The sequence below is a fragment of the Bidens hawaiensis genome, unplaced genomic scaffold, assembly GCF_021521415.1.
Source record: "Bidens hawaiensis isolate Kalapana, Puna unplaced genomic scaffold, B.hawaiensis_p1.1 tig00032067_1, whole genome shotgun sequence".
In the NCBI taxonomy this organism is placed as follows: Eukaryota; Viridiplantae; Streptophyta; class Magnoliopsida; order Asterales; family Asteraceae; genus Bidens; species Bidens hawaiensis.
This window is the reverse complement of record NW_027495433.1, coordinates 162,963-189,197: the sequence shown is the minus strand read 5'-3', so window position 1 is coordinate 189,197 and position 26,235 is coordinate 162,963. Positions and strand designations below refer to the sequence as shown.

Below are 26,235 nucleotides of genomic sequence, written 5' to 3'. Positions count from 1 at the left end.
TTGCCGTTGGAATCAATCCAAACGGACGTTTAGAACTCAAGTTATGTTATATTTAATATTTAAGCGAGCTGGTACTGAACAAAATCCGAACAACGAGTTGGAAGTCGGGTTTTGGTCAGTAGCCTTAAAATTTCTTTAGGAAAATAAAAGTCTTCTGGACCGAACATTGAATCCAACCAGAAGTATGAGAAAACGTCAAGTCAAACAAGTTTACTATTTTGCCCTTTATCGAGTTTTAAAGCCATTGACCAGTCAACACCCTTCAATTTCAGAAATCGATTGAAAGTTATTTACTAGGGAATGTTTATGAATGATATCTCAGTTTACAACTTACCTGGAAATTGAAAGAATCAAGAGAAACGAAGAGTCAAAGGTCCACACGTATGCAAAGTCAACCTTCATAGCTTGTGTCTTCAACCAAATAAGCAAAAACCGAAAGATTTGATGATGAACAGAGGGTAGGACGACTGGAGTATGTCTCCTAGGGTTTATGCAAAGTTTGTGGTAGAGATTATGAGGCTTGTTTATATAGGAATAGCAAAAACGAACCTTATATGGACATGTAACTCGTTTAAGCAAGTAAATAAGGTTTCAATGACAAAATCAATGAAATAAATCAAAAGATTTGTTCTTGGTCAGTAAGAAACGAATACGGACATGTATTTTGGTTATAATATGTTTACTTGGTCCTTAATTCACTCAACTATGCCTAAAATACACGATTTTAATACCAAAAACTAGCTAGGAATGAAATCAATCGTGAGATTCTGCCCAGTTCCACCACCATGCCGCGCAGCAGCCTTGGAGCCCGCCGTCGCACGGCGCTCCGACCACAAGAGGAAGGTTTTCATGTTTTTTCTTAGTTAGTCCCTATAGTTTGGTGTTTGGTCATTTGTTGAATTTTATATGAATTAAATAGGAATTAAACAATATGTAAAACATGAGGGGTAATAAGTGAACATTAGAGAGCTTAAATACTTACAAGCATTTGTTTTTGATTAATATTAAAGATCTAAAATGTTTCCGGTCGGGTTAAACGTAAATGAATACGGGTTTGGAAAATCCAAAATGTTACACACCCAACTTAATGAGGTTGAATTACCCTAAGTACATGTACAATTAAAACATATACGCAATATCATTTCTCTGAATAGCCTAGTGGACTTCTAGAGGCATATAGATGATATGCATGGCCTCGGGTAAATCCGAGACACCGTGTATGAATGGATCCAGACATATGTATACTTTTAATTAGAGTGTCTGTTTCTTATTATTGTAACACAAGGCTTGAAGGATTCATAGATCCTATGCAAACAGTTTGACTCTAAAAGAGTTTGTAAAAGTATAGGATGTATTCACCTTTTCCGTTTGTAATCAGTTTCTGATACTGATTCCTGTTTATAATCAGTTTCTGTTACTGACACCCCTGCTTCTGATTTCTGATTTCTAATTGATTTATTGTTATCTCAAACCTATAGTACGAGAATAACCTTTTTATGAATATCTAGATCAACGATCTAGCTTCAGACTCGTAGTCTGTTCTGTATAGCTTTAACCTTGACAAATCATTTGTTTGTATAAAACATTTAGACCTTTAATCCCTTTGTTTATTAATCAATCATATGCTACGTTTCTTCTTCTGGAAGAAACATCTATATTGGGTTTCTTTTTCAAGAAGAAACATTATTTTAACCATAACCTTTGTGAATGAATTTTATATTTCTTAATCATAAAGAAATACTACTTTCAGTATATCTCGTGTATGTAAAAACTTATATTTCTTAATCGTGAAGAAACAATACATTGACTATAACCTTTGCTTATGAAAAGTTATATTATGCTTATGTGTAATCAAGGTTCGGGTTATACCCCCGACTATGGTCTAAGCCGTTATAATAATAAAATAATACTTAAGCGAAACCCCTATCTTACACGGGTACTTGGAGTTTGACGCCTAAGACTGATCTAGCAGCACTTCTACTCTCTATAGTGTACTAGAGCTTAAACCGTCAAAGTTTCGGGGCTTAACACATACTACGATAGTCGGCACGCTTCCCGAGGTAAATGCGTGTGTAAAATATGTGTTTAGTGTGAGGAATAAATATGTCGTGACCCTTTCTACTTATAGCTGATTTTGTTCCTTTCGCGTAACTCGAAGGACAAATGTCCTGGCCCGTTCGCGTCGCTCGAACTGCCATATATTTTGCTGAGTCATCTGGTGGTTTTCCACGTGGCACCACAAGCTGCCACGTGTCCACACGTGTCACATATGCAGAATGGTTACTTCGCGTAGCGTGAAGGAATAACAAGTTGGTACTTCACATAGCGAACCAATTAAACCTTTATTTTATCTAAGCTCCTTCGCGTAGCACGATTGGCCAGATCCTTGTTCGTTCGCGTAGCATGAAGGAAAGGAATTCAGAATTTTCCCTTTTGGTCCTTCTACTTACAAAAATACTAAAGATAGCTTTTAAGCGGCAATGCAAGCTTGTGAAGTGCAAAGTGTTCAATCAAAACGCCACATTACGCCCATCGCCCGAGCCCGTGTCTGGGCGCGTGCGCATCGGGTGCTTCGCACCCTCCGCTAGGACTACTGAGAGTGGTTAGCCACATAATATTACTACGGAAACTTTCTTTCTTATAAAGAGCTTCCAGGTTTTATAATTTTCCAATGTGGGAGGAAACTTCTCTTTCATATTTATACTCATGTGCAATGCTTCCACTTTTTTCTTTCCTTCCATGTGGGATGAGTTTTCTTTTTTTTTTGTTTTTTTTTAACATGAGATGTTTTTATTTTTCTTATCTCATTTTCCTATTCCTTATCTTAAGAATATTTTTGGTCCTTCATCTTTATTAAATTGTCAAATTTGGACAAAATTTTGGGGATGCTACAAATACTCTACACCGTTGTCAGTTCGAATACCTTTAATCTTTTCACCTGCTTCAGTTTCCACTCTGGCTTTGAGAATTTTAAGTTTCTCAAACACTTCTGATTTTTCTTTTAGGAAGAATACCCATGTCATCTGACTATAATCATCAGTAAATAGTACAAATATCGACTACCTCCTGATGAGACTACTGGCATAGGCCTAACAACATCAGTGTGAATTAGTTGCATGATATGAGATTCCGTAGAGGCTACATGAAGGAATGCGTGTCTGGTTTGGTTTCCAAAAACACAACCCTCGCATACAGAATTCCAAGTGTTTGTTGCAGGCAACCCTTTAACTAGGCTTTTATCCATTAGCATCTTTAAACTTTGTTCATTTAGGTGACTGTACCTGAGATGCCATAACAAAAATTTTTCATCAACAGTAGTCAACACAATTTGTACCTGAGTAATGTCAATCAGGAACATGTTGTTGTCTACTATGGGGACTCTATATGTGACTTCTCCTCGTCTTTTATTTGTGATGGTACGCATCCCGTCATCAAATAATATTGAATTTCCCGATCTCATCAATTGGCCTACACTGAGAAGATCAAAGCTCAGTTCAGGTGCATATTGAACCCCTTGAATAGTTTTATGTTCTCCGGTGATGACTTTAACTTTCACATCGCCTTTTCCCTCGACTTGGATACCTTTTGCCATTCCCCATTCTAACCTTTACCTTTTTCTGATCATCAAGGTTTTTAAATAATTTCTTTGACAAGTCATGTGATTAGAGCAACCACTATCTAAAAACCAAACATTATTTCCAGTAGTACCTTGGTTATCGGCTACCATGAGAACCTCTCCTTGTTCATTGCAACTGAAAACTACCATGAAGAGTCGTCACTCTTCAAATACATATTCTCCTTCAACCATGGGGCTCACTTAAGGCTCACTCCAACATTCTGATCGCACGTAACCGAAACGACTGCAATTATAACATAGCACGCATCCTTTTCATCTGTCGAACCCTCGCCCTCTACCTCTACCGTGACTACAGTATGCACCCCGGCCTCTTTCTCGATAAGATTAACCAGTTTCATCTTCTTTTGCCTAGAATGCTTGTCCTTCTTGGACTGTTTGAGCATTCATCTTGAGCCGAGCCTCATTGGACTTAAGTGAGCCCATAAGTTAATCGATCACAAGAGTGGAGAGGTCCTTGACTCCTCGATGGCAGCAGCAATATGATCTCATCGAGGTGGAAGGCTTTTAAGAACCTACTCTACAACATTTTGATCAGTTACCTCATCCCCAAAATCTCACTGTTGGTTTACAATTTTCATAACCTTTGAAATTTAGTCCCCCGACTGTTTCTCCATCCTTCATGTTTCAAAATCACATTGAAGACCCTTAAGTCTCAGTCTTGACTTTGCTATCACCTTGGTACATATTCTTAAGTAGTACCCACGCCTGTTTTGGTGTGGAAGCACCAGCAATTCAAGAAAAAACCTCATTGTGGATTCCTTGCTGAATGATAACAAGAAACCTAGCATCCTTCCTTCAATTTACCCTCAACCGTTCATGTTGTTCATCTTCAACATCATAACCAGAGTCCACAAACTCCCATAAGTCTTGTGCAATCAGTATCTTCATTCGAATCTGCCAAAAATCATATCTTTCTCCTTTGAACACTGGAATAGGAATCGTGAGCCTGCTTCTCTTCCTACCATTATCTAATGAAAGAACGAGTGTTGATTTTGAGCCCGTGACTCTGATACCACTATGTTGGAATATGGTAATCGAGAACATCAAGAGAATACTCAAGAACTATCTATCCATTCATTAAGCATAAGCCTCCTTATATAGGAGTAGAAAACAATAAAGAAACCTAAACCAACTAGAGCATAACAACAGGAAACTTAAACCTATTGACTTCTAAACTGGATGACGATAATAAAACTAAAAATAAATCTAAGATCCCGATTATATCTAACTAATTAATTATAAGACTTTGAATTATTATTTTAACAAAAACTAGATAGGCTTTTATTTTACAAGTTTTTTTAGTTGGGTTTTAAATTTTGTTATGAGCTTTTGTTTGAAAAACCTATATCCAAAATATATAAAAAATTTTAATATGAACAAAAAGGTAACATAAATATAAATAGTGTGTGAGCTAGGCTTTGAACTTGGGTTATTTGCAATACAATGTACAAACCATTTATGACACATTAAATCTTTTTATAAATTGCGTTTGTATTATGTATGTATTATAGAAAGTTGATTTTTTGTAAGGACCTCTTAAATTTTTTGGCCTTGTATGATGGTGCGGCCCGCACATATCTGGCTTTAAAATCCATTAAACCCTTATTTGAACCTATTCCAACTTTTTACAATCAACAAATGGGGTTTACAATAAGCTGCGTAGGCAGGCATTGATCCGCGATATGTTGAAGCCACGTGAAACAAATAGGAAGAAATATGAAAACCAAAACATTGATCCGCAAAAAGTTGAAACTACTGGGAATAATTACGAAGAAATAAGATAGCCCCAAATCAAACAAATTTGACAAGGGACAAACATTACTTTGGTGTCACCTTGCTAGCTAGCTAGTAAACTACAAACTAGACTGCATCTACTTGAATGTCACTGAAACTTGAAGTCATTAAGCGCTACGCGTATCCTGCATACATTACTTCTAAAGTTTAGATATTGAGCTACATTATTCATATGTTCTTGTACATTTATTATGTTGTTAAACAAATTAAATGAATAACTAGTTCGAGCATACTGACCTGGGAAATTTCGGTAACTAAAGATGGCATATTCTTTACACCAAGATCTCGCAATCTATTAAGCTCAGGCAACACAACCTTGTCTAGATCCGGTCTATCTTTGCGTCGTAACTCCGCACATTGAATCGATAGTCTCGCAAACATAACTGCCTCATCGAGTGGCCAATCGGTCACGGTAGGGTCCAATATGTTGGCAAGTGTCCCTTTATCAATGGACCTTCTAATATGATGAGCCAAACCCATAGCGGGTTTGGCTGTAATTAACTGTAACAACATGATTCCTAATGAGTAGACATCTGAATTGACACCAAGCATCCCGGTTTGCTGATACTCTGGGTCAATGTAACACATCGTCCCAGCCGCAGATGTCATTCTATACTGACTGACATCTTCGTTTAGTGACGAAGCAGGGAGTAGTCTCGCGAGTCCCACATCACTTATCTTGCCCACAAAGTTTCGGTCTAGGAGAATGTTCCCGGGTTTTAAGTCACGGTGGACTATAGGTTCCGGTTTGGTCTGGTGGAGGAACAAGATTCCGGTGGCTATTTCTGCTGCGATTTTGAACCGAACTTGCCATGATAACGGCGGGGTGTTTCCTCTTCTTAGTAAACGATCTTCTAAGCTACCATTATCCATGTACTCATAGACCAAACAACCGTATTCCGGGCAAGCTCCAAGGAGCAAAACCATATTTGGATGTCGCATACAGCTTAATACTTCCACCTATCATGATCAAACAATCTCAAAAAATTTAATTTGAGTGCTCATCTCTTCTCATTGTAATCATATTACAGTTATTTTATTTTATTTTATTTTTTTTCTGTGTGGTTTGGAAAATTGATAAACGTTTTTAGAAAGTATATTAAATAGTTGGAAGTCATGCAAAAATGTCAAGTTCACTTGTTCATGTGGCAATTTAATTTATTTTTTTTTTTTATCAACATCTCATTTAAGATATAATTAATTTTTCTTTAATAATTTGTTGTCCTTAAGTTTTTTATAAAAAAATAATCTATATATTTGTTTAATAACATTACTAATGTTCTGATACAAACTTTATTGAAACCGAGTTATATTCAAAGAAATATAAAAAAGATCTCATGTCTATACTTTACCTCTTGCTGAAACTGTGATCTTCCTTGCGCAGCACCGGGTCTTAAAACTTTAATTGCAACAGGTGTATTATCAAGCACGCCTTTGAAAACCGGACCATACCCTCCTTCCCCGACCTTTTTCGAGTTTTTGAAGAAATCTGTTGCTTTTTCTATATCATCAATCGTGTATCTTCTGTATCTATACTGGTTTTGTTGTTTATTAATCGGTTTTTGATGTTCTGTTTCAGGATGTTCGAGTGCTCTTGTCTGGGATTCTAACTCCGCGAGTTTCTTAGAAGCTCTTGCCTTTACCATTAACGCTTGGTATCGTTCTTTTTCTTTCTCTATAACTTCTGGTTGTTCGTCTTCTCCATTTTTCGCTTCTGAGAGTTTATTTGCTTCTTCCACTCGAGATCGTTCGAGTTCTCCAGCCTGTTGGTTCATTTGTTATAGTTTTCACGCATGAACATGCTATACAACTAACTAAAGAGAAAATTAGGAGAACGGAATTGAGCAAATTAACAAAATAGTCTTGACTTTTTAATTTTTTTTTTCATAATGAATTCGAGTTTTTCATGTGTGATTTGACTCAACCAGTTTCAAAAATTGGCTCAAGTTTCAATATGACGTAGCAGATTTTACAGCGCGGTAGATCCTTGTGGGTCACATTTGCTGCGCCAAGAGTCCGACCAATAATATTTCTTAAATTTATTTTTGTATAAAATAATTAGTTTTAATTTATTTAAACTTTTTTTAATAATGATTTTTTAGAAATTTTTCATAGTTCTTTTATAACACGTTCAGTTTTTTTTATTGTAAAAACATTCAAGTATTTAATTTTTTTTGCAGGTTCTATAGTTTCTTATGTATATTTTGATATAGATAAAAGTATATCTATGAAGTATAAAAGTAAATAAGTCAATAAAAACAACAAAAAAACCTAAAATGATGACAAATATAAATATAAAACATTATATTTTAAAATGATTAGTTAAATAAATGAAAGATAATAATTGACAATAATGTGATTAAAATAGAACAACAATCATACTCAGTAAAAATCTCACCAATAGGAAAGTTTTAGGAGGGTGTGATAGGGTGGAATATAGGCAAATCGTACTTTTATCTCAAAGGATATAGTCTAAAGGGGCATTTACATATTTTTTCTTTCTAAACTTTGAAATTACATATTTCCTCAAACCATGCTTAAAGAGCATTGTACATTTTGCATTAAAAACTTGTATTTTAGGGAAATATGTAATTTTAAAGATTTAGGAATGGGAAATATATAAAAATCCCTCTAAACTATGCGTATGAAGCCGCATAAAAAAAGTACAAAAGTTCAACAGACCTTTAGACACTAAAAAAATCAACAAATTGTGCCATAGCAAACAAATCTTATGATATATTTTAAAATTTAAAATTAAAAATAAAAAGATTTTAAAAAAAATATTGTGCCATAGCATTTTGCAGCAAGATTGCTATGTGACATGCAGCCTCTTATAATAGATTGAAACATTTAAAAGATAAAAGTCATATATTTTCTGTAAAAAAATGTCAAGACTAAATGGTCTTTTTTTTCCTGAAAGTTTTGTTTAAAAACTGGATTTTTAAGAGGAGACCTTTTGTTTTGCCGTAAGTGCATCTTTGCAGGCTGAACTGTACATCTCCATTGTTCTCTGGAGTTCCATCTTTAATCTTCTCATTTCGTTATCCGCATCCTCCTGTTGCAATGATTTGTGATTAGAGGCAGATGGTGAAGAAAAGTTATTCATAGAAACAAGTGCCATGTAATTATATTTGCAAAGTAAAATCATCACAAAGCCTTGTTTGTAAGTGTGTAAGCAGCTCTTTTGACTAACTTTTTAACTAAGCATACAACAATTCTTCATGTTCGTCCATTTAACTTTAATCAAACAAATGACCGACCATTTAAAGAGACGGAGTTTCTTGTATTTGACCATTCGTCAAGAGATCGAAAACATATTCATTTTCAAGTTTTGAGTTTTGACCCCCGATATAATGTTCAAATTTCTTGTATCATAAATCGTAAATGTAAAGCTTTATATATTACCCCTGTTCGTACTGAAGACGATCTGTTTGAGGATGACGAAAACATTGAGCCCATGTTGTTTCCGTAGCAAGGTGACTCGAAGCTCCAGTCTGCAGCTCCAGAAACCCGTGGAGTGAAATCGACATTGTCATAATCCACTGCAGCAGCAGCCGACATCCGATTATCAAAACTTTGTCCTCCAACTGAGCTTGTAAATGGGAAATCCATGTCTGGTTCTGAAAACTCCCCACACAACAACTTTGCATTCAACCCTCTCCCTCTATTGAAGGGCGACCTGCATATTATCTATTAGTCAGTAAATGTTACATGAACATTAGTTTATATAGTTTATTACTATTAATATTATTAGTATTTTTTGCTTTGTTGTTGGTTTGGTTTACTTAACATACTATATAATATTTGCAATATTATAAGGATTACTCTACATGTAAAAGGGATTTTTGGAGCCAGGGGTTTAGTGGAAGCAGCCTGTGATAAAAGAAAGGTTTGCTCTCATCCACCCTCCTCTGACTAGGTGTGTGCATGAAACCAAAATAACTGACTCTTAACCGAAATAACCGTATCCAACTAAAAATCTACAGTTTTGCTTTATGTTTTTTTTTGTTTGAATTTGTGGTTAGGTTTCATCTTTAGCATAGAAAACCAAACGAAACCGTAAAAAACAAAAAACCAACTTTTATTATTTATCTTATAGATTATAATATTTTATTTTCGAATGTTAAAAAAGTTAATAAATCTAAAGCTCCAAAAACTTTTAGGCTCAAACGTGTAATGATCAAATAAATAGTAGAAAAAATAAATATAGGCTCAAATATTTGGTCCAAACCCATTAGTTTGGGCCATTTTTTCACTCAAAACTTAACAGGAAAACTGAACTAAACCCGACTAAAAAACAAAAATGAACGTGTTTTCAAAAAACAAATACAGAACTTTTGGTTTTTGGTTCTGTTGAACCCAAGCCGACCAGTACAATACCCTACTAATAACTTTGCTATGAGTAAGATTTTATTAGGTATGCTCGTTCATGAACACTTTGAACTTACATGATTGTTTCGGGCTCTTCTGGCTCGGGCACAGGAAATACCGGCTTCTTGGTAGTTATTTGTTCTGGTCCTGATTACAAGTTCCTAACATCATGTAAAAGGCAAACTACTTTCTGGAATTTGAGTGGTCATTTAATAGGATATAAAGAACATACTTTGTAGGCTAAAACTACTCTTGCGTTGTACACTTGCTTCTAGGTAAATGTTAGCTTGCTCTTCGATTTTTTCATGTAAAGGGGATGGAAATGGGACTGATTTTGACGCTTTCTTTCCTGTTGATATCTTTCCTTTCGAGATAACGTAAACCGTGCAAAAATCTGGCACCGATTTCATCACGTGGCTTGGAACATCAGAAGTCCGAAATCTAAGTCACAAATGCATGTTATCAATATCAGTCTAAAGAATTCTGTTTTTCTTTTTTTTTTTTTCTCTAACTAATGAGATCACATAAATGGTAGCTTAATAGCGCTTAATATGTGATCTAAAGAGGGAATTCTTTTAGAAGTGAGTATAGCCTTTAGATACATATTCAACGTTGAGTACTTTTGTAAAACATATGTGAATGGTACTCGCCCTCGCATGTTTTGTCCATAAATAATTTAAGTTAATTTCAAATATTTCTTATTTGTATAAATATTTAATATTTAATTTAACTTTTCATTAATATTCAGTTAATATCTAATATTTTTCAAAAACCTAAATACATGGTTTTATTATTATTATTTTTTTATATAAATTTTTGTAAATTAACGAAGTTAGTGTTCAAAATAACGTATCCTGAGAGACAAAAAAAAGTCCATCATTTTCACGTGTTTCACAAAAATATCTTAGAATACATGTTTCTAAAGCCTGTCCATTTACTATATGTTATTATATATAAGTGGAAGAAATATTCAAACCTCAAACCCCTCAAATCCATTGAAGGTTAAACATTCTTTTATTACCATAGGTTAAGGGTTTAAAGGTGTTGCTAAAGGGTTCATGTTCAGTAATTAAGAATGTTTTAGTGAGTTTATTGTTGGGAGTCCGTAAAGGTGGATGAAAATTAATATGACCTGGTGAAACCATGTCGCGATGAGGCTCCAAGGACTAATATCTCAATAGCGGCATAAGAGGCATATTCCGTGAGTGCTTTTGCTATATTTGTTTCTTCAAGTACAACATCGAGGCATTGTATCTGTGTGAGACAGACGCGTAAGTAAAGCAATATGCAACAAACATGAAAACATACTTTGTTTTATATCATATTGCGTACTTCTTTACGGGTACAAAAGCAATGAAACGTGAGGAACAAGTCTCGGGTTTGCTTCTCCCTTAGTTGCTTGGTTGCATCAGAAGCGTCAATTCCACCACCTGCATCATATAATGGCACAAGATCGATATCTCAACGGTTTAAGGGTTCAAAATGTATGTTTTCCATCCCATGAAACTAGGATCGTAAATGTCTAGCTGCTCGTGAAGCATTCTACAAAAATGCTGTTTTAATAAATGAACAAAATTGAACAAGAAATTTCATTCGATCAAGTAAATAATGAACGAACATGAACAGAGGTTGCATTGTTCAATTGTGTCCGTGAATATTCGGTAATTGTCTGTTTATATTTGGGTGAATATGACTAATATAAAAACCTTGTTTTTTTTATTTTTCATGTTCATATATGTTTGTTTGTGTTCAATTGTGAAATTCACGAAACACGAACAAAATCATTAACTGCCAGCTTGTTCAATAAATCCTTAACAAAAGAAAATGAACAAGGTCTCGTCCGTGTCAGTTCGTTTGGTTGCTGCCCTACATAATAAACAGAAGGATTGCCTGTAGGAGGGGTTTTCCGAATGACGTGAATGAGGACAACAGTTTGGCCACGGGTAAGAAGATGTTCAATTGACCATTTGAGGGCGTGTTGGCTGTATTTGTCTTTGTCTATCGCCACTGCAACCAGGGCGGTTCCCTTCCGCAACGGATCGTTATGGATACCGCTTTTGCTCTTGGGAAGCCACATTATCTGTTTCTTCCTTTAATGTTGTTTGGTAAGATGATGTCCCGTTGATCTCTCCTCAAGTTTTGTGTTTCTAGTTCTTCTTCTTTTTTTTTTTTTCTCTATTTTTGTTTTCTAATTTTGTCAATGGATTTTGACTCCCTAGAGAATTGAATTGGTGGGTGATGTTTGCAAGATAGCTATCGAGTTGAAAACCACATATTCTCTATGGGCAACGTAAATCAAGGCCTAAAAATCTATTTTTATCGCTGATATATTGGCCACGTATCATCCACATAGAAAAGGATCGTAATCGTATAAAAACAATAACACGAAAGAAAATATGAAAAGAAGAAAAGAAAGAAATTTATTGCTCCATAATCAAAAATTACATTCAAATGAAACAAACAAAGTATATATATACATCAACATATATGGCGCATATGTTGTGAAGCATAACATATGCGACGCATATGTTGATAAATACAACATATGCGCTTCCCCCCCCCCCCCCCCTTTCTCAAGTTGGAGGTTAAAAAAACCCCAACTTGCGCAGTAGCTCATGAAAAGGAGGTCCTGGTGAGCTTTTGATAAAAAGATCAGCAAGCTGATCAGTTGCCTTTGTATGTAGGAGATTGATGAGACCCTCTTGTAATTTCTCGCGAACAAAATGACAAACAATCTCTATATGCTTTGTTCGCTCATGGAATACAGGATTCTTGGCAATGTAAATTGTAGCTTGGATGTCACAATTGAGATTAACCGGAGTAATATCAGGGACATTAAACTCAGTAAGAAGTCTCGTTAACAATGCAAGCTCAACAGTAACACGACAAATCCATCTATACTCAGCTTCAGCAGAACTTAAAGAAACAGTGGGTTGTTTCTTGGATTTCCAAGAGATTGGAGAACCACTAAGAGAAATATAAAACCCACTGACCGATCGTCGAGTATTAAGACAAGCCGCCCAATCTAAATCACAAAAGGCTTGTAAGTAAAAAGAAGGATTGTTATTGAAAAATAACCCTTGAGATAATATTCCTTTGAGCATAAGAAAGAGTGTGAAGAGCAGCATTCCAATGAGGTGGCCTTGGATCTTGCATGAATTGACTTAAAAACTGAACAGCAAAAACAATATCGGGCCTTGTGTGAGTAAGATAATTGAGTTTTCCAACAAGTTTTCTGTATTGTAAAGGTTCATCAATAGGAAGATCCTCATGAACCTTGAGCTGTAAATGATGAGGTAATGGAGAATTGGTGACAGAAAGATTGAAAGTGTAAAATTCAAAAAGTATGTCCCTAGCAAATTTGTGTTGGGAAATGATAACACCATTTGTAGTACAAAAGAACCTCCATTCCTAAAAAGTAATTAAGATGCCCTAGGTCTTTAATCTTGTAAGAGGAATCCAGAAAAGTTTTGAGATTATTGATCTCCTATAAATTGTTTCCAGTAATCAATATGTCGTCAACTTATACAGCGACATGAACCACCGACGATCCCATATTTGGAAAATAAAGAGTGATCATTTTGAGAACTTATATACCCTCTTGTCTTTAAAGCAGATGCCAATTTTTCATAACATTATCGAGAAGCATGTTTTAAACCGTATAAGAATTTCTGAAGTTTAAGCACTTGATGATTTGGAAGCTCCATACCAGGCGATGGTAGCATATAAATGTCTTCATCTAAATCCCCATGAAGAAAAGCATTGTTAACATCAAGTTGAAAAAAGGGGCCAACTTCGTTTGGTAGCAACAGCAACAAGACATCGAATGGTGGTCATTTTGACAACATGAGAAAAAGTTTCATTATAATCAATCCCTTCCTTTTTAGTATCTTCTCTTACCACCAATCGTGCTTTACAACGTTCAACTGTGCCATCTGCTCGGTGTTTAAATTTAAACACCCATTTGCTTTTAATAGCTTTATTTCCAGGAGGAAGATCAACAACCCAAGTATTAGTATTTTCAAGAGCCTAAAATTATGTTTTCATGACATCTTGCCATGCGGGAATAGTTGCAGCTTCTTTATACAAAGTAGGCTCATGTAAATCATATATTGCTGTGGTGAAAGATTGACTTGAAGGAAGGAGTTGAGAAGAAGAACAAGACACATGAAAGGAGCACGAATTAGTGACAGTGTGAAAGTAATGGTGAGAAGAATCAGAGTGATTACAGACATAGTCATTCAAATAAGAAGGAGGAACAGAAGTTCTGGATGACCTTCTAACAGGTGGATTATTAGAAGGAGGAATAGAAGTAGCAGAAGGATTAGGAATAGAATGAATGGAGTCGGGAATCAAATTAGAAACGGAAGCAGGGGAAGGATCATCAAAGAATTGATTGATGATGTCAATGGAAGGAAAAACAAAACTTTCTTTAGAGTTTGTGATTGAAGGGAATAAAGCTCAAAGAAAACCGACATCTCTTGATATGATGACCTTATTTGTGTCAAGACCATATAATCTGTAAGCCTTTTTACTAGGAGGATATCCCAAAAAAACACAAGGAATAGCCCTTGGTTTGAATTTGTCTCTTCCATGACTCAAAGTGGAAGCAAAAGCAAGACAACCAAAAGACTTCATGTGAGCATAAGAGGGAATTCTTCCTGTTAAAACCTCATATGGGGTTTTATTGTTAAGAATTTCAGTGGGAACCTGATTGGTCAAATGTGTTGCAGTTAAAACATAGTCACCCCAAAACTGAACAGAAAGTTTAGATTGAAACATTAGAGCTCTCGAGGTCTTAAGCAAATGTTTATGTTTTCATTCAACAATACCATTTTGTTAAGGGACTGCCACACAAGTAGTCTGATGAATAATGTCTTTACTTAATAAGTAAGTACATTGAACTAATCCAGTCCCTAGTTCAAAAGCATTATCAGACCTAATGCATTTCACAGTGGTTCCAAATTGATTTCTAACCATTTCAATGAAAGATTGAAGAATGGAAAATGCATTGCTTTTAGTGGAAAGCAATTGTGTCCATGTTGTTCTGCTATAATCATCCACAATGGTTAAAAAAAATATCTAAAACCAGTATAAGTAGCTGTATGATAAGGCCCCCAAACATCAATATGAATTAGCTCAAAAATTTTGCTAGCAGATGTATAGCTAGTTGGAAATGGCAATTTATGTTGTCTTTCCTTAGGACAAATATCACAATGCTCAATAGATTTGAAAGAAGTATTAGAAATGAAAGGTAATTGTTTCAATTTGTAAACTGGCAAATATCCTAGACAATTAAGCCAAGTTTCACCGATTACAACAGAATTACAATTTTTATTGATAAGGAAAGAACTATTAGCAAAATTCTTGGTTGCCTCAAGAAGATAAATTCCATTCAACATTTCACCAAGAACCAAAGGGCTCTTTAGAAAAGGGACCTGCAAAACACAATTGTTTTTAGAGAAAAGAACAGTACCATCAATATCAGAATATAATCTTGAAACAGAAAGAAGATTATTTCTAAAATGTGGTACTAAAAGAATTGGACAAAGAAAGTTTATCAGTTAAAGGAATAATCCCATACTGATGAACAGTAACACTAGTGTCATTAGCAAGAGTGACATTGGATTTTGTAGAAAGGAAACGCTTGAAAACAAATTTTGATCATGACACATATGATCATTTGCACCAGTTTCAATGATCTATTTGGAAGAAAAATTGGAAGAATTGCAAGACATTATACCTCGGAAAGAATCATGATTGATGGTTGTAGCGTTGTTAGCAGCATAAGTATTGGAAGGCCCAATTTGAAGTTTGTTTTGCTGCAACAAAACCATCAAGTCATGATACTGTTGCTGAGTGATCCCTTGCTGATCAGACTGATTTTGATCACCTTTTCCTTGTTCCTCAACAAGGTTAGCAAACTTCTTTCCGTTAGTAAATTTGTAGTCTTTTGGAAATCCAATCAATTTATAGCATTTTCTCACCGAATGCCAATTCCTTTTATAGTGAGTACACACCAAATTTCTTTTGTTTACTCCCGTTCCACCACTAGCAGGTCCTCCGGTATTAACATGCATAGAGCAGAGGATGCGGTGAAATTAGTGGTGGTGGTGTGGATTTCTCTATGTTTTTCATCTTAATCAAGATCCCATAAGCACGGTCAATAGAGGGAAGGGGCTGCATCATCAGAATATTGCTTCTGATCATATCATAACTTGGATTCAGTCCAACAAGGAACCGAATTAGCCTTTGATCCTCTTCTCGTTTAGCAAAGGCATGAGCAGCCCCACACGTGCAAGAAGGAATGGAGTTGACAGCATTCATTCATTCAATTCATTCCAATTGGATTTCATTTTAGAAAAATAAGTAGCAATGTCACTACTTCCTTAGGAGATTTGACAAAGGTTCTTTTAAAGTTGATAAACTCTATCACCGTTTGCTTGGCCGTATCAAGAATTAGGCTCATTCCAAAGAATTTAAGCTGTTTTGGCATACAAAACACAATCACGAATATCTTGATTAAGAGTGTTGAGAATTCAAGATATCACCATATCATTGCATCTTTGCTAGTTGGCAAGATGTGGTTGATTAGCTGGCATGATGATGGTGTTATTAATGAAGCCAAGTTTGTTCTTAGCGGAAAGAGCAATAGTCATTGCTCGTTTCCATGCTCCAAAACCGTTTCCGACAAAAAATTTTGAAACCAGAATCATGCCTGATCAGACGGATGAAGATAAAGAGGATTTGAAGAATCAATTGTAATGTTTTGAAGAAGAGAAGTGTTTGAGGTTTCCATTAGGAAAACACGGAAAAACGAACTAAACGTTTGAATAAAAAGACTTATGCGCTGAGCAAGGAACTTATGCGTCGCATATGTTATGCGGCGTATAAGTATGTAGGAATGAACTTATGCGCCGTATAAGTCTAAGACTTATGCGGTGTGTAAGTGCACAAATGAAGAAAAACGGATCAAAATAGTTGAAAATGAATGAGGAAATTTCTGAAACCTTGAGGAAAGGTTCTGGAACAAGAAAAGAACAATTTGAGAGATTTAGATGGAATTTTGACGGTGAAAACTCATAAAAGAATGAAAAAGAGATGGAAAGAAGACGTTAATGGAAGAAACAAGATGAAGAATAGCTAAAAGAGAAACATGATGAAGATAATGATCGAAAAGACCAAGAAACAATAGAAATCAGCTGATGAAGAGAAAAAACGGAGAAAAGATTAAAAATCCAGTTAAAACGAAGAGCAGACCTTAATATCCATGCTCTGATACCATGTAATCGTACAAAAACAATAACACGAAAGAAAATATGAAAAGAAGAAGAGAGAGAAATTTATTGCTCCAGATCAAAAATTACATTCAAATGGAACAAAGTATATATATATATATTTATATACATCAACATATGCGGCGTATATGTTGTTGCGCATAACATATGCGACGCATATGTTGATGAATACAACATATACGCTCACAAGGATATGCACACACGATATGTGAAAATGTGTTGTATATTTTCAAAAATATGTTCACATACCCCATGTAATTGTGTAAAAATGTTGTTTCACATCAAGTTGTTCTAATTTATAATCACTAGTCGTTAAGGCTAAAGATCACCCGTATTGATGAGTATTTCATCACTCGTGAGAATCTCATTATAATCAACCCCTACCCTTGTGCATGCCTAGGCCTGTAAAAAATCGAATGAACACCAAACAACATGTCCATATTCGTTCATTTAACTTTAAACAAACACAAACACTTAATTGAACAAATATATTGTGTTCATGTTCGTTTAGTTAAAAAAATAGCATGTTCGTGTTCGTTTATGTTCGTCTGTTTAAAATTTAAACAAAAAAAAAAACATAACTGGGCAAAAGAATAAATGAACATAATTGAAGTTATTGAACATATATACACAAATGTAAATGAACACAATCAAACATACACGAACATATATGAACACACTTAAATGAATACAAACGAACAATGTAAAACCTTTAAATAGATAACTCGACTAGATCATATTTAATTATTTTCTATTAATAGATAAACGAACATAAATAAACGGACATAAACAAACATAAATAAGCGAACATAAATGAACGTTCACGAGCATAAATGAGCGAACGAAACACAAACATAAATGAACGAAAAAAACATGTGTTTTCATTTAATTACACAAACACAAATTTTTTTTAAATGTTCGTTCGTTTAGTAAATAAACGAACATAAACGACTTCCCGTCAAAATGTTCACGAACAATTCACCAAACCAAACGTTCGGTTCACTTGCATGCCTATGCAAACCCTTTAGCTACCAACCTAGTTTTGAACCTTCCAACTCCTTTAAATCCTCCAACATGCAAATTGATCTACATCCAACCAGCTTTTGATCTTGTAGCTTATAAGCTAGAAACCAAGCTTCATTCTTATACAGAGAATCTATCTCATCATCCATTGTTTTTTATCCACTTTGGTTTAACAGAACATCTATGAACATCACTAAATAAGTAGGTTTATTCCTACCCGACTAGTCTTAATACGCATGTAACTTCTTTTAAAGTGAAAACCAGATCGTAAAATCAGGATTAAAACAAAAAAAAAATCTATTATTGAAAACATACAATTTAGACCAGGTACCAGATGTAAAGAGAACACATATTATTGACAACCAAAACAAGAAGCTTCAAAGATAGAAATCAAACAGGATAAGAATATCCACGAAGGTACGATGAATCAACGCCTGATTCACGAGTCAGTGCCACACGCCCTGTTCTTGCCACCTCACATATCCCACAAGGCTCCAACAATCTTTGCAGTGCAACCATCTTATTCACATCTCCAGTTACCTAGATACATGTAAAATAAATAAGAGATGATTAAAAAAACATAAATTGTGAGTGGATAAAATTTACCTCAAGTGTAATTGTATGATCTGAAACATCAACAGCTTTAGCCCTAAATATGCTTGCAATATCAAGAACATTGCGTCGGGCAGTGGAATTAACAGCCACCTTGATTAGCATCAATTCTCGTTCAGCAAATGGCATCAATGTTAGATCCACAACCTGAACAAAAAATAAAAACATGTTTGTCGGTCACTCAGTTGAAAAAAATCAGAAAAGCAACCTCAAAATTTGGAATATGATACTCACATCATGAACATCTATCAACTTATATAGTTGTTGAACCAACTTTCCAATCGACTCATCTGTACCAGCAACGACGGTTGTGATGCGAGACTGCCCTTCTACTTCTGCATGACCAACTGCTAAACTCTGATATTAACAAATTACAAACACCAATAAAGCTCCAATTGCTGGCATTTATTATCATAATTACAAAGAATAAACAAAATCAACAGTCAAGAATACGTAAAGTATACCTGAATATTGTAACCTCTACGAGCAAAAACTCCCGTTACAACATTAAGAACTCCAGGTTTGTCGTTAACAACAATTGATAAAGTGTGGGAACGAAGCCCGGTTGTCTAGAAACATTAAACCAAGATTATTGAAATAATTCCTATGTTTTCATAATGTTTGTGGAAACAAAGAACTGATAATATGATCTTACATCTTCTTCATTAAGAACGCCCCAATGTGCATCAAGAACTTGATTGAATGAATCAGTTGGCTCTACTGGATAAACATCCCCCTTTACAAACAAACATAACATGGTTTACAGTTAATTAAAAGTAATATAATATTCAGCTAAAGAAACTAAAACTTACCTAGGCCAATAAACGAACTGAGTATTCGGTGTACAGGTCACAAACCGTTCATTTACAAATTAATTGAATGAACACAAACAGAAAACTGTGTTCGTTCGTTTACATCTGTTCATTTAAATATGTTTATGTTCGTTTGTTTAAGTTTATTTGTTAATGTATTCATTTAAGATATGTTCGTTCGTTTACATTCATTAATCACTCATTTTCTTAAAAAAATGATCATGCTCACTTTCTTAACGACGAATATGTTCATGTTCTTAACAAACAAACACAAACAAGAAAACCCCATTCTTTTAATTGTTCGTGTTTGGTCGTTTATTCGTTTAAAGTTAAACGAACACAAACGAGCATGCTCCGTGTTTGATCGTTTGTTCGTGTTTGTGTTCATTGAGTTCGTTTACAAGCCTAAACTTATCCCAACAGACTTATCAGATTGCTGATACTCAGTTCTCCTTTTGGCTTGAAGAGGCGTTTGTTTGTTCATTTCTTCAAGGTCGGGATATGAAGCTGCTGAAAACCGCCAAAAAGGAGCATCTTCACCCATTCTTTCTCTCCTCAATGCAATCTAAGAAGCAAAAAGGTAACTTTAGGTCAAAGTCGGCTCACGTTTAGTAGGTTTTATGCATTTGAATACAGTATTGAGTCCACTAATTACTTACCTTTCCAGTTCTAGCAACTTCTCGGATACCAAACTTGCTTAAATTTCTTTGCACCGCAACCATTTTCCCCGGGTCACCGGTTACCTAGATTCCAAAGCAGAAAGAGAATTATTAAAACTTTAAAACTTTTATCACCAGAAATAATAATATAAATGAAATTATGTTTATACATGATTAGGTGTGTAACATGTTACATCGCTCCATAATTTCGAATATGTTGCATGAGAAAGTAGTAAAAAGGTCAAAGAAAAAGTTTGATTCTAATCACCTCAATAGTTATATATTGCTCGGAGATGTCAACAATTCTAGCTCTAAATATGTCCACTAACCACTTGACCTGAAAATTAAAATCACAAATTACAATCAAAAACTAAAACATGAAGAACATTCCATGATTAGTTAAATACCTCCAAACGGTAACTTGGATCTGCATTTATCTTGATAAGCATCAACTCGCGTTCTACTTGTGGCTCCTTTGAGATATCTTCAACCTGTTAAAATGGTCAGTTCGACAAATAAAGTTAAAGAAAATGACAACATGATTAATCAAAGGTCAAAGAAAAAGTCAAACCTTCAAAACATTAACGAGCTTTAGAAGCTGTTTCATAACTTGCTCCAACACTCTTTCGGTTCCAGATACAACTATAGTAAAAAGAGCTTTGTCCTTGTTTAAGCCAACAGCAAGAGACTCAATATTATATCCCCTCCTTGCAAAGACTCCGGCAATCCGGTTTATCATTCCACTTTCATCACCAACAAATACTGAAATCGTGTGGCGCCTCACCCTGAATACCAATAACATGATATCAGATTATATCCTATGTTGTCGAAAGCCCTTCAGGCATGCTCCTAGGCCCTCGTGCAGGGCACAGGGAGAGCGCCTTGCTGCCATCTAGACGATCCAGTAACATTACAGCCCTGAAAATTCTGGCAAAATTCTACAACTTCCAGGCAAATTGGTCTAATACATCCAAAATGACATAGAACAAACAAGCCTAAAACACGCTTCAAACCCCCCCAACAATCAAATATTTATGCTATGCGCCTAGCTAATCTCGGGCCCTCACTTTTTAATCGCAAACACCTAGGCCCAAGGCTCACCATTTGCGCCTTGCACCTTTGACAACTATGATTAAATCATTATACACACCACATCAACATAAAACATAGGAATCTTACAAAACAGAAATTTTAGAAGTGTGAAAAACCACAAATTAAGTTACTTCCCATTCGAAAAAAAAAAAACTGAGTCCACTTTGATATTTGAGTGTCAAATGGCTTATCTTGAACCACAAACATATTGATTACAAATAAACTAAAACAATAACTCCAATGTTAACACCTTGTTCTAAAACAATGAGTGATTAATAGGAATAAAAACTTCAAGATGATGAAACACTGAAAACCTAGGGCTGTCAAAACAGGTCTTATCACACGCTTGACATAAGTATCGAACATGAATACAACTCATTTAAGTACTTTATATGTAATGGCTATAAGACAGTTTTAAATTTCATGTACCAGAAATGATCAGGTTTTATTATCAGGTTTTATCGTGTCTTAAACAGGTACACAATTCGATCATGCGGATAGAAAACGTAATCGAAACCTAGAATATCAAATTCACTTACAAGTTACAAACATAACGCAATTTAACTAATTAAGCACAATAATTGGGGAAATTGATGGTTGAAATGTAACCGAACGAGCTTACTTAGGTCGAGCCATAGAGGGAGTTGAATCGATGGCGGTAGAAACGGTGCCGCTGGTTGCTTGCACGGAAAGCCGTTTGAAATGAGGTTTTGAGGAGAGTGTATGAGAGGTTATGGCCGGTGTGACATCTAGGGTTTTGGAAGATGGAAGCAGATTGGAAGATGACGGTGGTTTACGAGTGTGGATTATGGCGGAGTGGGTGGATACGACGGCCGCCATTAGAGAGAGAGAGAAGTTACACTTGTGTTGTGTTGCTCTGTTTTCAACTTTTATGTGCGACACAATAGGATCGGATTTTATTTACTACCCAATATTAAACTTCAAAATTTGTACTTCACGTTTTCAAATGCTACATCAGTGATTCTTTGCTCTAGCTTATATAGTTTTTTTTATTGATTTTAGTCATATATGTATAAAGACAAATTAATCAATTTATCTATTTGTTTATAAAAATATTTTAGAAAAACAATACATAAAATTAATAAAAGATTAATATATATATATATATATCTCCACACTATCACCTGCCATCAACCAACCTCCTACAACAACCTAGTGATCGGCTAATCGCCATCGCTGTCTTCTTTTAAGACCCTATATGATATATTATCTAATTATTATTATTACAACTATATGTAGTATTTAATAAGAAAAAGAAATTGAAAACAACATACAAAAGTCAACGTATGTAATAATAACAAATAATAAAAATGATTAATTTGGTCACCATATTAAGTTGTTCTTCTAATTGGGCAGGGCCCACCAAGTCTCTTGTTGAAACGTTATATGAACGTTTACGAGCCAAGATCTAGTCGCAAATCGATACGTTAAGTCGTGTTCATTCAATAGGTTAATGGAGATCAATACATTAAGCCAGGAGAGAATCCGTCAGCATAATGTTGCAGGGGATAAATATGGCACAGATCGCTATGCACATTCACTAGGGAAGGCCTATTTATAGGCAGTCCTCCTCATTCGTTAACATCACTAACGAATGAGGCTTCCCATAGCGAATGGCCTCCCATTCGCTAAACATCCTTAGCGAATGGGCATTACTTTTAACGAATGAGCCTCCATTCGTTACACGGTAGTAACGAATGAGCTCTTACATTAACGAATGTCTAGTCTTTAATGAATCAGGCCTCATTCGCTAAAAAACCTTAGCGAATGAGCCTTTATACATTATGTGTAAAGACTAAACTACCCCTATCCTATTCGAACAGCTGCGGACACCAAATCCGTGCACTAACAAACTCCCCCTTGACCGTAGCTGTCGAATGCTTTCCAATACTTTAGCATCCAATACTTTAATCTTCAATACTTTAGCGTCCAATACTTTAACGTCGAATACGTTAACCTTCAATACATTAACGTCGAATACGTTAACAACGAATACGTTAAAGTCGAATACTTTAACCGCTAATACTTTAACTGCATATCATCAGCCTTTCATCCAACCTCCCCCTTGGCTGACGATTCTCGGGCTTGTGCAATCAGACAAAATATAACTCTTTGTAAGCAAACCAACAACTTGTAGCTACTCGTATCAGATCTCCCCCTCAAATCAGCATGTCCAGGTGATCATTCCGATCATCCAACTGACATATGATATGGTTCGATCAAACGAGTCAATCAGCAAAAAATCCTCGGCTATCTGTCACACTGGCAACTTAAAAATGTCTTTACGTTTAACCTCGTCACACATCTTCATGAACAACCCAATCATTCCTCATCTTTCACATCGGTCTTCACTCTCTTGATAACGTCTATCCCAAAATATAACTCTTTGAAGCTCTTCGGCAACCAATACACTTGGATGCACTAATGCTTTGGGCATATGATTCAGAGTTCCAAACTTCGTTAATCAATCCTGAACGATAATATTCTTCAATCAGATGAAAAGACTCTTATATTCCTCAATCAGATCAACCCATTCAAGAATTGTCCCCTTCAACATAAGCAATCCGCCGAATACTTGTAGCCAACATTGTCAGGATCAAAGTCCCTCAGAAAGAAGTAATCGGACAGATACTCGTATCCCACATAGTCAGGTTTCAATCTTGAACAAATCAATCACAAATGGAAGAACAAACACAGTCTTTAACTAGGTCAAACATAGCTTTGCAATCATGAAGTACCACCCGAATTGCAGTAATTTTTCAAGAAACACTTGCGAAGAATCAATCACAAATGGAAAAACAAACACAGTCTTTAACTAGGTCAAACATAGCTTTGCAATCATGAATGTAACACCCCGACCAAAGGCGGATTATACATCGGGGCGCCACATATTGTTTCATTACTCGTGACACTATTGGGTGTCAATATTTAATAAATATATTCATTCACGCATGCGCAACGTATACATAAGATATAAATAAACCAACATAAATCAATATATTATAAATCAAAATATTCGAACAGCAATAACTTGTCTTGATACATTTTAATCTAGGTCCAAAAGTAAAAACGTCCTATGTGTCCACAAGCTCCAAAACAGCTACTGCAACCCTGAACATGTGTTAAAATAAACGTCAAACACTTGCGTGTTGGTGAGAAATCAAGTTTAATACAATACATAGATAACAATAAATCTGCGCGCAACATGTGTATGTCTGGTTTTCAACAAGGGTGTAATCTGATCGGGACCAACTCTAAGAGACAAGACTGCCAGTGCTCACAATTGAGCTCACAAACAAGACTAACTGTGCATGTGTAAACAAAAGAGAAAATCATAAACGAATGTTCTCCCGTGTTCATCTAATGGTACCATGAAAACTGCGGAATAGACCGTCCATACGGTTAATGATCCACACATACAAATAAACAGCCAAGTCTACGTCCTCAACACATGGGATACTGCGCGACTAAAGTTCATAAACAGTTTAAGACTCAAGTTTTGTATGAACACATGAACATCCCAAAGCATTTAAAATAAAAAGGGATTAGATACGAGATAACTCACTTGATAAACGATGCGGTGTAAGATAAAGCAAGAACCAACTTTAAACAAGCACAAGTTAACCTATAAATAAGATTATTGTTTTAATGATTTGTTTTAAGTCTTGATTATAAGTTAGCATAATTAATAAGTAAATTATAATATATATTACCGGAAAAGCAGGAAGAACAAGGAGGAAGACGGAGGCAAGAGAGGAGACGGCAGGAGGACAACGGCAGAGAGCAAAAAGGGAGGAAGAGATAATAAGAGAGATTAAGTGTTTTGTGTGTGAAGTGTTAGGAAAATATTATTATTATTTATAGAGAAACCCTAGGAGACATAAACCCTAGAAAAAGGGGAAAAGATCTCAAAAAGTAAAAGAAAAGATATCAACGGTAAAAAGTTCTGAAAAGTAAAGATATCAAAAGATATGGCAGCTGCAGGGGGCAAGATAAAGCTGACAGGGAACAGTAAAAAGCATGGGCGGGTCAGATAAAGGTACTGGTCAAGCATGGCAAAAGCAGATCTCAAAAGATTATGTCAGTCACTTTATCTGCCAACCAATGGGGTTGGTGCGCATGCTGCGCCGAAAGTAACTATTCAGACATAAAGCAGATTAGGTCAACAACACAAAAGATAAGACAACACAAAAGCAAACGGCTAGATTAAACAGAAGAAAAACTCAAAGGGGTTAAGCGCGGGAAGGCTGAGTGCGCGAGCGCGAAGGCTGGCACAACAATCCTTAGCGCACTGCGGGAAGAATCACAAATCCTTCGCGTGCTGCGTGAAGAACAAGAATTCTAAGCGCATCGCGGGAAGAACATACATTCTTAGCGCATTGCGGGAAGAACATGCATTCTTAGCGCGCTGCGAGAGGAGTTCTCTTCACGCATCGCAGGAACAAGATGTCTTCACGCAGGCTTCCTATGTAAGGAGTCTGGCGCGTGGAGCTGCAGACATCCTTAGGCGGGAAGAACCAAAGGACAAGCAAAGAGTTAGAAGAAAAAGAGGGAAACAAGGCGTAAGGGCGGGACGGCGACAAGAGGGAAAAGAAGGCGGAAAGAGAGAAGGAGAGGGACGGGACGGCGGAAAGAAAGAGAGAAAGAGAGAGAGAGAGGCGGGAAGGAAAATATATATTATTATTATTAAAAGTAAAATATAAGTATAAATAAATATTAAATCATAAAAGAAAGAGGTCGGGTCAGAGAAACGGGTACCTGGGTCGGGTCGGATCAGGGCAGATGTCACAGTCTCCCCTACTTTAAGAAATTTCGTCCCGAAATTTATCTCGAAGTAGGTTGCGCAGAGAACAGGTGTGGGTACTTGATCTTCATTTGATCTTCCCTTTCCCATGTAAACTCGGCTCCGCGCTTGG

The 26,235-nt window shown here is 35.7% G+C and overlaps 2 protein-coding genes across 2 annotated transcripts; both read right to left on the bottom strand.

The window, feature by feature from the left end:
• Window positions 1–4,432: 4,432 nt before the first annotated feature.
• Window positions 4,433–11,879, bottom strand: LOC143582944 (U-box domain-containing protein 35-like). Its single transcript, XM_077065398.1, has 10 exons — window positions 11,657–11,879; window positions 11,135–11,244; window positions 10,935–11,056; window positions 10,035–10,243; window positions 9,880–9,949; window positions 8,837–9,110; window positions 8,385–8,486; window positions 6,784–7,194; window positions 5,669–6,391; window positions 4,433–4,531 (listed from the first exon to the last, which is right to left on the bottom strand). The coding sequence occupies exons 1-10, from the start codon at window positions 11,877–11,879 to the stop codon at window positions 4,433–4,435; spliced, it is 2,343 nt and encodes a 780-aa protein (XP_076921513.1).
• Window positions 11,880–18,451: 6,572 nt separating this feature from the next.
• Window positions 18,452–22,143, bottom strand: LOC143582940 (acetolactate synthase small subunit 1, chloroplastic-like). The gene is made up of 11 exons (XM_077065395.1): window positions 21,921–22,143; window positions 20,778–20,991; window positions 20,614–20,697; window positions 20,475–20,543; window positions 20,207–20,290; window positions 19,964–20,112; window positions 19,391–19,472; window positions 19,200–19,304; window positions 18,970–19,092; window positions 18,730–18,882; window positions 18,452–18,663 (listed from the first exon to the last, which is right to left on the bottom strand). Exons 1-11 carry the CDS (start codon window positions 22,136–22,138, stop codon window positions 18,514–18,516), a joined length of 1,431 nt encoding a protein of 476 aa, XP_076921510.1. The 5' UTR covers window positions 22,139–22,143; the 3' UTR covers window positions 18,452–18,513.
• Window positions 22,144–26,235: the final 4,092 nt, after the last annotated feature.